This window comes from Falco naumanni, chromosome 17 (genome assembly GCF_017639655.2).
Source record: "Falco naumanni isolate bFalNau1 chromosome 17, bFalNau1.pat, whole genome shotgun sequence".
NCBI classification, from domain to species: domain Eukaryota; kingdom Metazoa; phylum Chordata; class Aves; order Falconiformes; family Falconidae; genus Falco; species Falco naumanni.
The window spans coordinates 2,977,247-2,991,804 of record NC_054070.1 but is presented as its reverse complement, the minus strand read 5'-3'; the positions used below and the strand labels follow the sequence as shown (position 1 = coordinate 2,991,804).

Below are 14,558 nucleotides of genomic sequence, written 5' to 3'. Positions count from 1 at the left end.
GCCAGGAGAGAGAAAATAAAGCAGCAAGCTGTTTGAAAAAGAGAGACTTGACAGCATCACTTTGAATTAGTTTCTCCAGAGGTCAGCAGGAGAGGAGGAGGGGATGCAAAGGCTTTTTTTCGGGAGTTTTAAAGAGCCTCGGAGAGCCTGCATTGCTGCCGATGGCTGTGAAATAATCCAGAGAGCTTTTATTGCAGCGAGTGCTCCTGCCTATCCTTGGCTCTGCTCCAAGGCAGACACAGATCTTGGCGATTACTGCACCGATGGAGATTTGCAGACTAATGAGATTGTCTCTGGAGAAGCTCCCTTAGTGCAAGCCTGGCTTTTGCGGGTACGCGCCTGGCTGCAGCACCGGCCGACAGATCCCGTCCCTGGCTTTGACTTCAGCTGGTCCCTGCTGTTCCCTGTCCTGGGGGTCTCTCCCAGCCGGATTGCCCCCACCCCACTCCTGGGATGAAGTCACTTCACAGCTTTCCTCCAAACACCATCTGGCATGCAAAAACCTGAGAGCTGCTGCTTTGGTATCGGTGCCGGCAGGTGCCTCACGCCCACCCTGCATCAAGCCCGTCACCTTTGAGGAGGAGAGCAGGGCCAGCACGTCACCGAAACCACCTCGCACCCATCCAGCTCCCCCCCGGCCACCCCCTGCGTAGGGGGCACCAGCCCTGGGACAGCTGCAGCAGCCCAGCTCGCACCGATGCTGGAGCACTGCTGCGTGTGCCGACACACCATCCAGCACGGCCACGCTGGCACCACGCACCGGTGTCCTGCACCGCCCCGGGCCAGCATGGTGCAGACCGGCCTGGGGAGGGCTTCAGAGCCGGCTGCCTCCCCTGCACCCCGGGGGCAGCTCCCTGCAGCCCTGGGCATGTGGGGGGCTGCCCCAGTGACCCCCACCGGCTCCAGCACACCACACAAAAGGCACTGCAAGGGGGATTTTCTGCCAAGCAATGAGCAACCCTACAGACGGGGAGGATGGAAGAAGCAAACCAAGGACAACTCGTGCTGCTTTAATGCCAAGAAGTGTGAGGATGGATGTTAGGGGAAGAGATGCTGCGCTGGGAGGGAAGGCGATGCCGCTGGGGACAGGGCACACGGGGACGTAAGCAGCGTGAGGCTTGCAGCCAGCTCTGCCTACCTGCTGGTCCAAATACTCTAGGTTTCTTTGCAACTGAAGGTCTAAAAGTTCATCCTACCAGGAGCCAGCAGGCATGCGGCAAGAAACGAACACACAAAACATATAAAAGAAGAAGCAAAGCAGTTAGGTGAAGGCTACGGAAATGCAAAGACCTCTCGGCCGGGGAAGCAAGGCACCTCCGTGGCACGGAGCCGGGAGACACGCTCTCCTCCCGGCTCTCCCTCCTGGCTACCGGTGCCTCGGAAGAGGCAGGGCCCTCTCCCTGCGCCTGCGGCTAGTGAGGATGGATGGCAGCATGGGTAGCTTATGGTAACTCGTGCTTCTCCCTCCTCCAACGGCCGGTCCTGCCCCATGGTTTCAGGATTGTTGCTCTGCCGGGGGGACCTGCCGGTCTCAGCCCGCCGGCTCCAACCCCTCAGCGCTGTGAGGGGAAACACAACGCAGGAAAAAGCAGCAGCTCTAGCCAGAAGTGAGGAAGCAAGAGGGGGAGAGGTGCAGGGTGCACGCCAGCCTCAGCCAGGGACCACCCTGGGGGTGACAAGCCCAGCCCAGCATCGCAGGGCATACGGGGGTCCAAGGGTACCCCCACGACCTGGGGGTTTCAGGACAGGGACTGGGGGCCTTTCCACAAGGATCTCCACAGGGTATGGCCAGGGGGGACCAGAAACACCAGTAAAAGGACCCATGGTCTTGATCTGCCCCAGAGCAGCCCCAGCTCTGACCCACAAAGCTGCCCCTGGAGCAGAGCGGTTCCTCCTCAGCCACCTGAGCAAGGAGCCCCCGCGCTGCCCACCTCCCCGGGGGGCTGCGTGCACCCCGGTTTGCCAGGGCTCCCCCCGACACCAGCAGCATACGTACCATTTTGTCATGGATGGTGGGGGATGCCGGGTAGTGGTACGGATACATTCCTGCAGGAACGGGTCGTCTGTCGCCCAGATAATCATACTGAGAAGAAAGGAGACACCCCACCCCACCCCCCAAAACCAGAGACACGTGAGAGGGGTGGGACAGGCCAGAAAGTGCAGGCAGGGCCAGAACCCACTCCTGCAGCAGGGTCAGGCCCGGCTTTGGGGCACACAGCAGCGAGACAGGGACACCAGGGCTCCCTGCTTGGGAGCACATCACTGATGGTGGCCCTGGGCATCCCATCCCATCCCCTCCTGCCCCACAGCAACACAGGAGCAGCCAGGAGGGAACCACCACAATCTGGTCAGCTTTGCAGGATGGCAGGGGGGGACCTAAAGCCATCAGATGCTGCAAGCCACGGACTTGGTGGCATTTTGAAGCCAGGCTGCGCACACAGAGGTGACAAGCTGTGCTGCAGCATCCCCGACATCTCCAGCAAGGGTCCCCCTCCAATCCTGTGCACCCCAAGCGCCAACAGGCATTTACCTTTGGAGAACTGATGGATCGCCTCATCATGAAGGTGGCAGGGTCAGCGTAAATCTCCTCTCCCCGGGGTGGCAGCCGCTCGAAGCGGGCGCTGGGTGAGCGGACAGGGGAGTACACCCGTGCCCGGCTGTAGGAGCCCTGGCTGGGCGAGCGGGGCACGGAGCGGGAGCGGGGCTGCAGCGACATCCGTCGTAGAGAGCCCGAGGCTGCATCCACCTCATCCAAGTAGGCTGGTTGCCTCCCAGGAGCGGGTAGCCAGAGCGGAACATCTTGCCGGCCAAAACCAGGGTGTTCCTTCCACTCGCGGAGCTGGTAGGTGCCCCCGTTGCGGAAGGAGTGCCGCTTGTCCTCCAGCGCCCAGGGGGGGCTCACCCGCTCGTAGGCGGGCATGGAGCAGATGCTGTCGGGGCGCACCCCGGGAGGGTAGTACTGGTAGTCCTCGGGGTACTGGGGCGAGTAGGGGGAATAGTAGTCGGGCACCCGGCGAGACACGGGGTAAAACCTGGTGGGGCTGGAGGAGGGGAGAGAGCTGTGAGAGCCAGGCTGGAGGCCAGGAGGTGCCCAGCCCCTTGCCCCACAGCCAGGGGTCCTGGTGGGCAAGGACAGCCTTAGAGCAGCCAGCTCCAGCATCAGCATTGGGAAAGCTGGGTGGCTGGTATCCCTCCTCGCAGGCACCCCGTGGTGGTCTCCCCTCCCGGCATCCCTCCTCGCAGGCACCCCGTGGTGGTCTCCCCTCCCGGCATCCCTCCTCCCAGGCACTCCGTGGTGGTCTTCCTCCCCTCCTGGCATCCCTCCTCCCAGGCACACCGTGGTGGTCTCCCCTCCAAAACCCACCCTGTTGGGCTTTCCAGGGTGTCCTACATGTGGCTTAGAGCTGGTACATGGGGACATCCCAGAAAGGACTTTTTCTGACCCCAGGAAGTGAGAAAGCAGATGGGAAGGGGAAAAACATTCCCAGAACATCACCTGGGGGCAGGACCCCCTTCTGTCCCCAGCCAGCCCACCGCAGCCCTCACCTCCGCAGCTCCTCGGGGGGCACAGCCCCCCGGCGCGAGTTCACCCACTGCTGCAGCTGCGTCATCGAGCTCTTGCGCTGGGCGATCTTCTCGGGGTTGGTGCGGGGGGTAAAGCCCCGGCGGTGGGCCACGCTCTCCCCATCGGGTGCGGGGTATGCGGTGCTGCTGGGGCGGCTGGGCGATGAGTACGGCCAGCCGTTGGGCTGGGGTGGCCGCTCCACGCTCGCCGGTACCCGCGGTGCCTCAGGGTAAGGACTGCCGGGCTCCGAGGGCATCTCCTGCCCGGTGATGCCGTTGGCTTTGGCCAAGGGCTCCTTCTTGCTCTCCGTCCTCTCTGGCTTCCTCTCAATCTTCTCAGAGCCACGGCCATCGCCTTCCCCCCGGGTCTTGGCATCAGGGTCAGCTTTGGGGTGCTCGCGGTGGGCGGCGTTGCAGTGGTGGTGGTGGTGTTTGCTGGGGGGAATGTTTTCAGAGTCTGGCTTCTCGTGCCTGGGGGTGCCAAGACAGGAGAGAGCGTTACCTTCCCTTTGCAGTGCCCCTGGGGGGGGGTCAGCAGTGTCCTGTGCCTCCCTCAGCCTTGGGGGGCCAATGCTCCCCCAGCTCTGCTCTCCAGAGGGACCCTCACACTCCCAGAAGGTCCCCAGCCATGGCGCACAGCCCCTCTGCGCCATCTCCAGAGACCAGGGGAGAGGGGATGGCACGGGGAGATGGTGGGCGCTGACCTCTGGGTTGGGGGGATCTGCACCCGGGCGGCTTCGCCCATGGCTTGGATCCAGGACTCCTGCTCCTCCGTGTTCTCGGCGCTGAAGAAGTAGGTCCGGATGCCAGCGTGCTCGGCCTGGGGAGACAGGGACTGCTGGTTACTGGCCGGCATCTCCTCCACCCAGCACACCGTCACCTGCAGGGAGGCAGAGAAGTGGGGAGAGAGAAAGACAGGAGGGTGAGAGCTCCATTTCCACCCCGGCACGAGGTCCTGCCGCTGCAGGAGAAGCCAGACGCGGTCCTCCCTCCCTCCCTGCCCAAGCCTCGCAGCCACGTGCATCCTCCTCAGCAGCTCTGAGCAGGAGGAAGGCTCTGCAGAGCCAGCGCCAGCCTCGTCCCCCTGCAGGGGGTCCCCCTGGGGCCCCGAGTCCCCCATGGTTGCCTCCAGCGATGCTCAGGACCTGCCCCCCCACCCCCAGGGCCATGCACCTGAGGAGCGGTACCCCAGCGCAGAGGCTGCTGCACCCCAGCATCGAGTGAGTCCCCATGGGGCTGGCGAAGGGTCCACATCCCAGCGAGAGCGGCAGCGCTGGATGGAGCATCGACGTTCATGCAGGGTTAGGGGGAAGGTGGCTTCTTGGCCCAGACAACATTTTTGGGGGAAAATTATGATCCAAGGTGTCAGTGCCCACTCTGCACTTGAAAAGTGCTGGAAGGCAGGTCTGGCTGTTTTAGGGCTTTTTTTGAAGCTTCCACCTTCCCCCTCCGTGGAAAGGGACAGGAGGAAGTGAGGAGGAAGAAAAGGGAGAAAGCAGGAGGGTTTTCCCCTGAAAGATTTTCACAGCTCAATCTCTTAAAAAAACCAACCAAACAACAACAAAAAAAAAATTGGGGGTCTGATTAAAACCCTCCTTTGGGTTTTTCATCTTCTCCTTCCCCAGAGCATGCAGCCACTGTGCCCAGCTGCGGGGTTACCTCCTGTGACCCCCATGCACTCCTGCCTCCAAAAGTTCTGCAGCAAAAGATCAAAGCAAACCGCTTCGTCCCCTGATTTAGCGCGAGCAGGGTGAGCAGAGCATGCCGGCAAGCCTGTGGGCCCCTCACCCTTCTGCATGCATCAGAAAGACAAGAAGGTACTACCTAGGTGGTGCCTGGGTTCTGGCGTGGTAGGTGGGCACGAAGAGAGACCTCCTGTCCGGGGATCCTCGCCCGCGGAGAGAGGAGGAGGAAACAGACACAGGGTCAAGCCGTAGCGTGGCGGGAGCATGGGCACTGTGGCACAGACCCCTCCTGGCTGTCCATACCCTCTCTACCCTTCTCTGAACAAAACTGTCCCCCCAAACCCTCGCGTGCAGATGGAAAGGCTGGCAAGCGCCCGCAGAGCTCGGTTCGTGGGCAGCAGCTTTGCAAGGCTCTTTCCCCACCAGTGCCATGAGCCGAGAGAGATTTTTGACAACTCCAGGTCACTTCTCTGTGGAAGCTGCAGGCAGAGACACCTCGCCGGCTGCCAGCGTCAGCACGGGCACGTGGGAGAGCCCACGCACGGCTCCTGGCCACCACTGCTGCTTGCCAATGCTCTGCCCTAAACCATGCTCAGCTGCAGCTTAAATGCAGCTTTAAGGGTGACCCAGCTGCAAAAATCCATCCCTTGGATTGGAAAACCTCCTCCGCAGCGCCCTGTGGGGAGCCCAGGCACCAGCTCCTGCCGTGCTCACCAGCAGGAAGGTGCACGCTGGGTTTTTGCACAAGTACACGAGTGCCAGGCAGCCTGCGCATGGGTGCACCAGCAAGCCAGCGCTAACGATCCACAACTGTGGGGAGCACGAGTGGTTGTGCCGGTGGAGGTGCACGGTGACGCTGACAAGCGCCGTGAGGTGCCAGGGAAGCTCAGACCCTGCTCTGAGCGAGGGAGAGCCAAGGTCTGCTGCCAGGGACAGGCGCAGGAGAGCCCTGGCTGCAGCAGCCACCCGCCGCCTCTCGCTCCTCTCCATCACCCACGGCAGCGCAGGCTGACGGGCAGCGACTCACTACAGGCTACGCCCTTGCAATTACATTTGCCTTCGCACACCAGTCAAAGCAGGCTACAAAAAAATTGGAGCTGGGGACATCTCTCTACATCTGGCTCCAGGAGCGCTGCAGGGCCAGGCTGGCCAGGAGCAGCAATGCGGAGGGAAAAGCAGGGCAGGGAGGGGGCTGCAGCCAGCAGCTCCCCAGGGTGGGGGATAGTAGTGCACCCCAAGGGGCTGAGCCCAGGAGCAGCTCAGGCCTGGGGTGGTGATGACCTTGGAGATGCTGCTTTGCCCCACACGTGCCTCAGTTTCCCCAGCAGAAGGCACATCTGCATAGCGCAGGGTATCCCCAGGGGGTTACTGCAGTCACCCCTCTCCCCAGCTTGCTTCACGCCCCATCACCAGGAAAGCAAGACAAGGGAGCAGCGGGGACCCCGCGAGCATCACCGCCACCCCAGTGCTGTCCCAGTGCTCTGTCCCCTCCAAGCCACGCACTGACCTTGAACGTGTGCTTCCTGCTGATGTTGTCAGAGGGCTGCACCGCTGCCACGCGGAAGCTGAGGAGGGGGATGCTGCCCAGGATGCTCTCCTCCTTCTCATCTGGTGGGCAAACACGGGGGTTACACTCAGGGAGGGGCTGGGAGCCCCAGCTCCCCCTCAGCAGAGACCCACGAGCTGCTGCAGGGCCACGGTCCCATCGCTCCTGCCCGGGGGGGGGGGCGGGGGGCAGGCAGGCAGCCCACCTGTGGGAAACCACTGCCTGCCTGTTGCTCGCAGGCAGCTCTGCGTGGCTCGGCTGGGCTCGCACAACAGCCTGCTCAATTATTCATGCCCGCCCTCGGCTTCGCTGCCAGGGCTGAGCCCAGCGAGCTGCCAGGGAGCCTGGGAAGGCATTAACCCCTCAGGTCTCTGGTGCAGCAAACGCCAGCGCAAAGGCACAAAGTGATGCTCTCTGTGCACGGCCACCGCTCCCGGTGGGCTGTCACCTCCGGACCCCTCTATCCACGCTGGCAAAACCTGCTGCCAGCCCGTCAACAGCTCAGGTTTGCACAGAGGCACCTGGCTGGTGGCCACCGGGTCCTGCTGGGGGGGCACCAGCTTGTGGGGGGCACCCAGGGTGGGTGCACGTTGCAGTACCTTTGTAGTAGAAGAGGCAGCGATCCACCAGCACAAACCAGCGCTTGTTCCACTGCTTCACCCCCGAGCTGGCCTGCGAGAGAGGGGCAGTGAGAGCAGCACCCACCCAGGAGGGGGTGATGCCAGGGGTCTGCAGCGCAGGCAGCTGGGAAGGGGATGGCATCGTCCCAGGGGTCACCCGGCACGGCCGAGCCTCGAGTACCTGCTTGTAGAGCCAGCCGCTTTTGGTCACGGCGGCATTGGGGTTCCTCTTCATGGAATTGGAGCGCTTCCCGAAGGCGATGCCCTTGCGGGAGGAGCGCGAAGCCTGCAGAGGGGGAGAGGAGCCGCTCAGTCCCCGGGGGGATCCCCGACACCCCGTCTCCACTGCTGCCTGCCGTGCCGCACGGCTCCGGGCACCCACCCGGCCTCCGGGGCGCTCCGGGGGCCCCTCCGACACCATGGTGTGGTTGGTGGGCTCACTGGTGATGGTCGTTGGTCGCTTGCTGCCCGCTTTGCTTGACATGTCCAAGGTTGGTCTGTGGCACAGGACAGCTGAGTCAGCAGATCTGCGTTTCTCCACCCCACAGGAGCCGTCCCCAGCACTCCCACCCCAGGCACTGGCCCCCCACGCCCCAGCCCACCTCAGTCCCCCATCGAAACCCACCCGCAGACCCTGAAACCAGGGGAGCTGGGAGCCAACCTACTTTTGCAAGTCAAGCCTTGAGGTGTCCTCAGGAACTTGTCCCATCACTGGGTGCAGGAACGTGTTCCGCCTTTCATTGTGGCTGGAGAGACAGCGGTGGGGGGATGGTTAGAGTCCCCCAGGCCCAGAACCCCTTTGCCGCTCCACCAGCAGTGCTTTGCTGTCCCACACCGGCACTGAGGCTGGCTCCCCGCACCCTGCCCCCAGCATCGCCCTCCCCCGCGCCCCCATTAACCCCACGCTTCAGATCCACTCAGCATATTTCACTGGCGTTTCCCAGAAAGCACTTGCCTCACTGGGAGCCAAACTGAGGTCTCTGGTGGCCCAGCCCTCGTTCCTTCTGCTGGCCACATCCCTTCCATTACCATGAACTCCACTCAGAAGTCGCTGCAGCAGCAGCAGCAATGGCCCATCCTGGGCTGTGCCTGCAGTAACGTCCCCAACGTCACATCCCTGCCTTTGGCTTGCTGCTTTTTTAGAACCATGTGCCAAAACACCTTGAGTCAGGCTAAGAGCAGTCACCTGGCCACGAAGACCCCAAACATCAGCCGAGGACCCACCAGCGCGAGCTGCTGCAGCTGGATCAGACCCAGCTCAGCATCAGCCCCGGGCGCTGCTTTGACAATACCGGGGTGCAGCCAAAGCAGCTGCTGCCGGCCATGCGGGGCTCCCCGGAGAAGCGAGGCAGGGCTCCCGCCGGGCTTGGCTGGCAGCATTTGCAGTATCCCTGCTCCATCCCGCAGAGCCGGTACTGCCGGGCATCCCGGCACCTCGCTGCTCCGGCTTGGGAACCCCCTCGCACGCCGCTTCCCGGGGCCCTGGCTGCTGGAGCTGCAGCAGGAGGGAAGGATGAGGTGCACCCACAGGTTCAGGGCTCCATCCTGAGACGTTTGTATCGGACCCCATCCCTGTGACATCCCTCCTTCCCAAAGCTGCCAGGCACCAGGACACGGGTGCCCCCGGTACCCGCAAAACCAACACTGCCAACAGCCCAGCGCGCTGCTGAACTTCTGCGTGTCAGCAGAACAGGGGAAGTTTGAGCAAGAAAACGCAGCTGCCAAGACCATCCCATCCACACACGCTTCACCCCGAACCTGGGCTCCAGCCAGGCTCTGGGGATATTAACCACTTTCTATCCAAAAAAGCCCTGCTGAGAGCTGCTCCCGCTCGCACATCCCACCCTGCACCCTGCCAAGGATCTGCCCACCTCCACCAGCACTCCCCTCACTTGGGGTCACCTCAGAAACCTGGGCAATGTATATGCACCCTGCAACAAGGGGCAGCACTTGCTCCCCACCCCCCCCCCCGGCACCGGGCTTTACTGTGCCGCGGCTGACATGAGTTATCCGTGAAAACAGCCTGCCTGGCCCACGCTCCGACAGCGGCAAAGGGGGTTTCTGCCACCTGGGGCTGGGGCTGCTCCCGGACCATTTGCCCCTAGCAGGTGACTTTGGAGGGGTGTAAGCGGTGGTACCGGGGCAGGTCTCAGGCCCCCCCGTGATGCTGGCGCTCAGGGAGGGTGCAAATGCCAAGCGAGCAGCACCCCGACTGCACCAGCCCTGGAAAGTGGGGGCTACCGAGACCTGCCAGTGTGGCTGAGCGCCAGCTGGGGTGTCCCCCCAATCCTGCCTACGACCTCCCGCCGGAGCACGTTTCTGTTCCGGTGGGCTGGACTCTCCCCCCACGCTGCCACAAAGCTCAGGACACACACCCTGCTTTGCAGCCCCCGCAGCTCCTCCTGGCACCCACCCCAGTGCCTCCCCCCACCCCCAGATGTGGCGAGACCCCAGGAACAGCCAGAGAACCTCCTTAAACCACCCCTCCGGCAGCAGCTCCCTCGGCTGACCCCGCTCCAGAAACTCCCAAGTTCACATCGCCTCCCAAGCACTGCAATGCAGCAGCCACTGCCCAGACTGAGGGTCCCGCACCACCGCCAGCCCGTGGCCCCCCTCGGCTCCCACCAGCCCACCCCAAGGTCCTACCTCACCCGTCGGTCCGCCCGAAACTTCAGCATGATGCCAGGGGCCCTCCCAGCTCAGCGCCGGCTGCCAGCTCCCACCATGGCAGCGGTGGGCACAGCCAGCCCCGTGCCACCACGCTACAAGGTGACAGCACATGCCATGGGGGCAGCAGCCCCGCGTGGGCAGGGGGATGCTGGTGGCAGCCGAAGGGTCTCGCTGTCCTCTCCCAGAGGTCCCAGTCCCCCAGCCCTGTTCCGATGGCATTGGCGTGCCCGGTGGCAGCGGTGACGGAGCTCCTGTGGGCTCCGGCGGCTCCGGTGCAGCCGGGGTTGGGGAGCCCCGGTGTGCGGCAGCCGGGCGATGGGAACACACGGCTCCCGCTCGCGTCCCCGCGCAGAGGAGAGGCGAAGGGCAGCGCGGCACACGCCACCTCCCCCAGCCCAGGTGCAGAGCTGGGGAGCAGCTGGCGGCAGGCGAAGGACACCAGGGGCAGGACGGGGGGCTGCAGGCCCCCCCCAGCCCGGCAGGGCAGCAGCGAGTGAAGGGCTGCTGCTTCGGAAGGTGGCGGGGGGGGGGGGGGGGTGTCATGGTGCGGGAGGCAGCCGCGTTGAGATGAGCTCTGTCACTGCCCTGGATTCACTGGCTGCATCCCTTCCCCCTGCTTCTGTCCCCAAACCGTCCCCGTTCCCCCCTCCCCACGCCACTCTCCCTTCCCCAGGTCACACCAAGAGAAAATCCCGGGGAGCATCGACCAGCGAACAACCCAGCAGCTGCAGCCGGGAGGGGGACGGGATCCCGGGAGGCACCCAGCACCGGGGCTTCAGCACCCAAAAAATCTGGGGAGCCCTTCACACCTCAGCAGGCTACAAGCGGGGAGCCCTGGGAGCAGGATTCGGGGTGACCCACCCTCCGCCTGGGCACGGCGCTTGGGAAAGCGAATGCAAATCCATCAGGGCTGCTATGATAATGCGCTGGGAGGGAGGGAAGGCAGCGCTGACATTTCAAAGAAACCTCCAAAGAAGGAAGCGGAGCACAGAAAGCCAGCTGGCCTCCATCACGCCACGTCCCCACTCCACCAGCACCCCGGGACCACCTCGGAACACAGCCTGCCTGGCCAGCCAGCCTACAGCGCTCAGCCCAGCCTCCCCCAGCCCTTGCACCATTCACCTGCTCCTCCTGAAAACCAAAAACCAGTGCCCTGAAGTTGGGGCTGTCCTGTTGGTCAGCCTGGGGTAAACTGGGTGAGCGCCTGTGCCTGGCTCAGGGATGCTCCTGCTTCTCCTTGGCTGGCATAAGTGGTCCCTGCCAGGAGGATGGTGGGGAGCAACCAGGGACGGGAACCACGTCTCCAGCACGGGCAGAGGATGTGCCAAGGCAGCAGCATTACCGCTCCCAAACCAAATAAATCCACCCCTTCAGGGCACCCCGGGCTGGAGCTGCTCCCTGGGCATGGAGGAGCTGAGCGATGCCGTCGCTGCTCTCCTTGCTGGCACGCTGCTGGCCACCAGCCACGGGGCGAGACACACACACACAGAGAAACCCGCTCACCACAACACCCGTGTGCAGCACCAGCCTTGTGCCAGCATCCACACCACTGGCAAACCCACCAGTGCCAGCTGTCCCAGTGCCAGCTGTCCCTGCACCCCCGCAGCAGCAGCTCACCTGCTCCTCAACCACCGCCACCCTCTGCAATGATGCAGCCAGGGGTCAAGGTCCCCCAACGGCCCTGGGGCCAAGGTCCCCCAACAGCCCTGGGGCATGTGCCAGCCCTCCACCCTGTGACAAAGCCGATGCTCACCTGGTGGCGTGGCCTCTCTGGAGGAAGGGGAGCCACCAACCAAAGCTGTGAGCCCCTTTTGGGGACAGCGTGGCAGGAGCAGGAAAGGAGGAGCAGGTAGAAGCCACAGCATCCATCCACAGCTGCACCAGAGGCACAGTCCCCCCCCAGAACACTGGGGTTTCACCCCCATCACCCCAGTTCAGTGGCATGGGGAGCTATGTTGGGATCAGGGGCTGCTCTGGGAGCCTTCAAACCAGGTTCAGCCCTGGCTCTGCCCGGAGCAGGCACCATTTCCCTTCACCAGCTGGGCTATTTTACAGTCATTAGTATCCGGGGGTGGGCAGGGACATGGCATCCTCTGGGGCTGATCAAGTGGACACGCTTCAGGGCTGCAAACAGCAGCTCAGGGGCAGGGGGCTCCCCTGGACCTCCCGGGAGAGCTGCAGGGGAGAAGAGTCAGTGCTTTTCCTTGGGGTAAACATCAAAGAAAAGCTCTCTAAACCTCCTCTGGCTTTTTTATAAAGGTAAGGAGCAAGAGACGGCAATAAATGCAGTAGCTGAAGAACAAAACTCACTCAGTGCTGCTTTTCTTCCCCTTCCCCACAGCTCCAGTTTGTTGAGAGCAGGATGACAACCCTCCTGGCTCTCCTTCCACTGCCCATGAAGGTCACAGCTTCACAGCTCTTTCAAACCACAAACCATGGCTGGGGCACGTCCTCAAGCTGCACCCCCACCCCCCCCATTCCCTGGCACACTGCATGGGTGCCAACCCCATCACCCTGCAGCACAGGCAGGAGCAGCACTGGGTGCAACCCAGAACAGAGAAAGGCAGGAGGGGGGGCTGCTTTATAGCTGCTCTCAATTGCAGCTGAGGGTGCGAGAGAGTTAACGCCGCCCCAGCTGGGAAGGAGCAGGTGAAATGGTGACAGGAGGCAGCTATTTCCCAGCATCGGCCCACACCAGGGGCTTGGTGCATGCGGGGTGCCTGCAGCCTGCTCTGGGGAGTGGGTGCGGGGAGCCCCCCAGCACGCCTCGCCGTGGGGCAAAGCATTGGCAGGTGCCAGCAGCCGTGCTCCTGCTGGCTGTATTGGGACCCCTCCTCGTGGGAAAGGTGGGATGCACCAGAAGGGCTGGAAAAAGCCTGCTGAGGGCTGGTATGGGGGGCAGGGGTGGTCGTCTCCAAAAGTGGATAGGAAGCCCAGCTCGGCTGACTGGATGCAGCCAAGCAGCCCCCAAACCCACCCCCCCCTCCCCCGGTGTGTGGCAGCTGTCAGCTAATGGGAACCATTCCTGCGCCGTGGCCCTCCCCGTGGTGTCAGGGCTCCTGGCTGTTATCTGGCGGCGAGCAGGCAGGAGGGGGGCGGGGGGGCGCAGGCTCACTGCCCAGGTGCCGGAGCCTGCCAAGCCCTAAATCCAGAGCAAAGTGGTCGGGCAGGGGGGCTACAGGGAGCCTGACCACCCCATCCCTGCTCGGGCTGCACCAGCTGGGGTACAACGCCAGAGCCGCGGGGCTCCCCCGTGAGCTAACATCACCCCTCCAGCTCGCAGGCTGGCTGTGTGCCCCAGGCATCCAACTGCCTCGTCCTCCCACGCCCCAACCCGAATTTCAGCTCCAGCAGGCGCCTGGCCGCCCCCATCGCCCCAGCCCCCGGGGGGGCTCAGCTGGGACTGGGACGGCGGGGTTACCACCACGGCTGCCGGGCTCTGCCGCCCCGGGACCGCGGCAGGCAGCAGCAGCAGGAGGGGGCAGGCAGCCAAAGCTGCCTGCAACCCCACTCCGAAGCGATAATGAAAACCCTTCGTCTGGAGGTTTTACCCCTGTTCGCAGGGCGAGCATCCAGGCGGCTCCCAAGCAAGGGGCTTGCGTGGCCACCGGCCAAACACGCCCTGTGCGCTGGCCTCCTTCCTCTGTTTTTCTAGCCCTTTCTTCACCTCTCCTCCTGAGCCACATCCCTCTCCTCTGACTGGAGCCCTTGAAAACCCTTTTCTCTCAGTTAACTGCGGAGCTCCGCACCCATGAGAAGGAACACGGGGTCACCCCATCACCCACAGCCCCTGCAACGGGGCTGGCAGAGAAAACCCACCCTCAGAGGAGCAAGTGCAAACTGTCGAGCCGCATCTTGCAAGGGGAGCCCAGGGCAGGAGCAGATGCTTTATACTTAACTAATAAACCAGACCCTCCACACTGCTGAGGCCATCCCACCCAGCGCAGGGGGTGCAGGGGGCTCAGCTCTGCCCCACAGGGCTGGCACAGCATGTGCTTGAGATTCAATAGGGGAAAAAAAAAAATATTAAATTCTGCAGGCACAGCGTGAGCAGGTCTGGCGGAGTCACTGCAGCCAGGGGACGAGTGCCAGCAGCTCGGCTGCTCTGGTGTCTCTGTGCAGGGCCGTCCCTAGCTCCGGCTCTCAGACGAGTGAGGCCTTGAGCTGCTCCATCACTGCAGCTACTTCAATCCCCGTTGAATGACTCAAGCAGGAAAAAATAAAAACTAGCCCTGCACGATCCCCATGCCCTCAGCAGGGCTGAGCTGGCCACAGGGGTGTCCTGTGCCAGCCCCAGCCTGGCCAAAAGCCCAGGCCACAACCTGGTGGGAAATGCTGCTCCCCATTTCCAAATCACCCTGGACTTGTAAGAGTGACATGCCAGCCCTGAGAGAGGGCATCGGAAGGAGGAAAGGTTGCAGGGGATGAGGAGACAAAGGTAAAGGTGGGATGGAGAGCTGCAAGAAACCCCCT

General features: G+C 63.2%; 1 protein-coding gene across 16 annotated transcripts in view; it reads right to left on the bottom strand.

The window, feature by feature from the left end:
- Window positions 1-14,558, bottom strand: part of PLEKHA6 (pleckstrin homology domain containing A6) — a 48,512-nt gene that overhangs the window by 12,445 nt on the left and 21,509 nt on the right. For 9 of the 16 annotated variants that reach the window (XM_040616595.1, XM_040616585.1, XM_040616582.1 and 6 more), the window contains exons 2-10: window positions 8,081-8,161; window positions 7,597-7,912; window positions 7,395-7,467; window positions 6,757-6,857; window positions 4,269-4,444; window positions 3,547-4,035; window positions 2,531-3,041; window positions 1,997-2,083; window positions 1,139-1,192 (exon numbers count right to left, since the gene is read on the bottom strand). In XM_040616595.1, the coding sequence (XP_040472529.1) occupies window positions 1,139-1,192; window positions 1,997-2,083; window positions 2,531-3,041; window positions 3,547-4,035; window positions 4,269-4,444; window positions 6,757-6,857; window positions 7,395-7,467; window positions 7,597-7,912; window positions 8,081-8,124 (1,851 nt within the window). In that variant the 5' untranslated portion in view covers window positions 8,125-8,161. Of the gene's footprint in view, window positions 1-1,138; window positions 1,193-1,996; window positions 2,084-2,530; window positions 3,042-3,546; window positions 4,036-4,268; window positions 4,445-5,388; window positions 5,412-6,756; window positions 6,858-7,394; window positions 7,468-7,596; window positions 7,913-8,080; window positions 8,162-14,558 lie in introns of those variants that run through there. The other 7 variants (XM_040616586.1, XM_040616592.1, XM_040616591.1 and 4 more) reach the window with 6 other exon arrangements.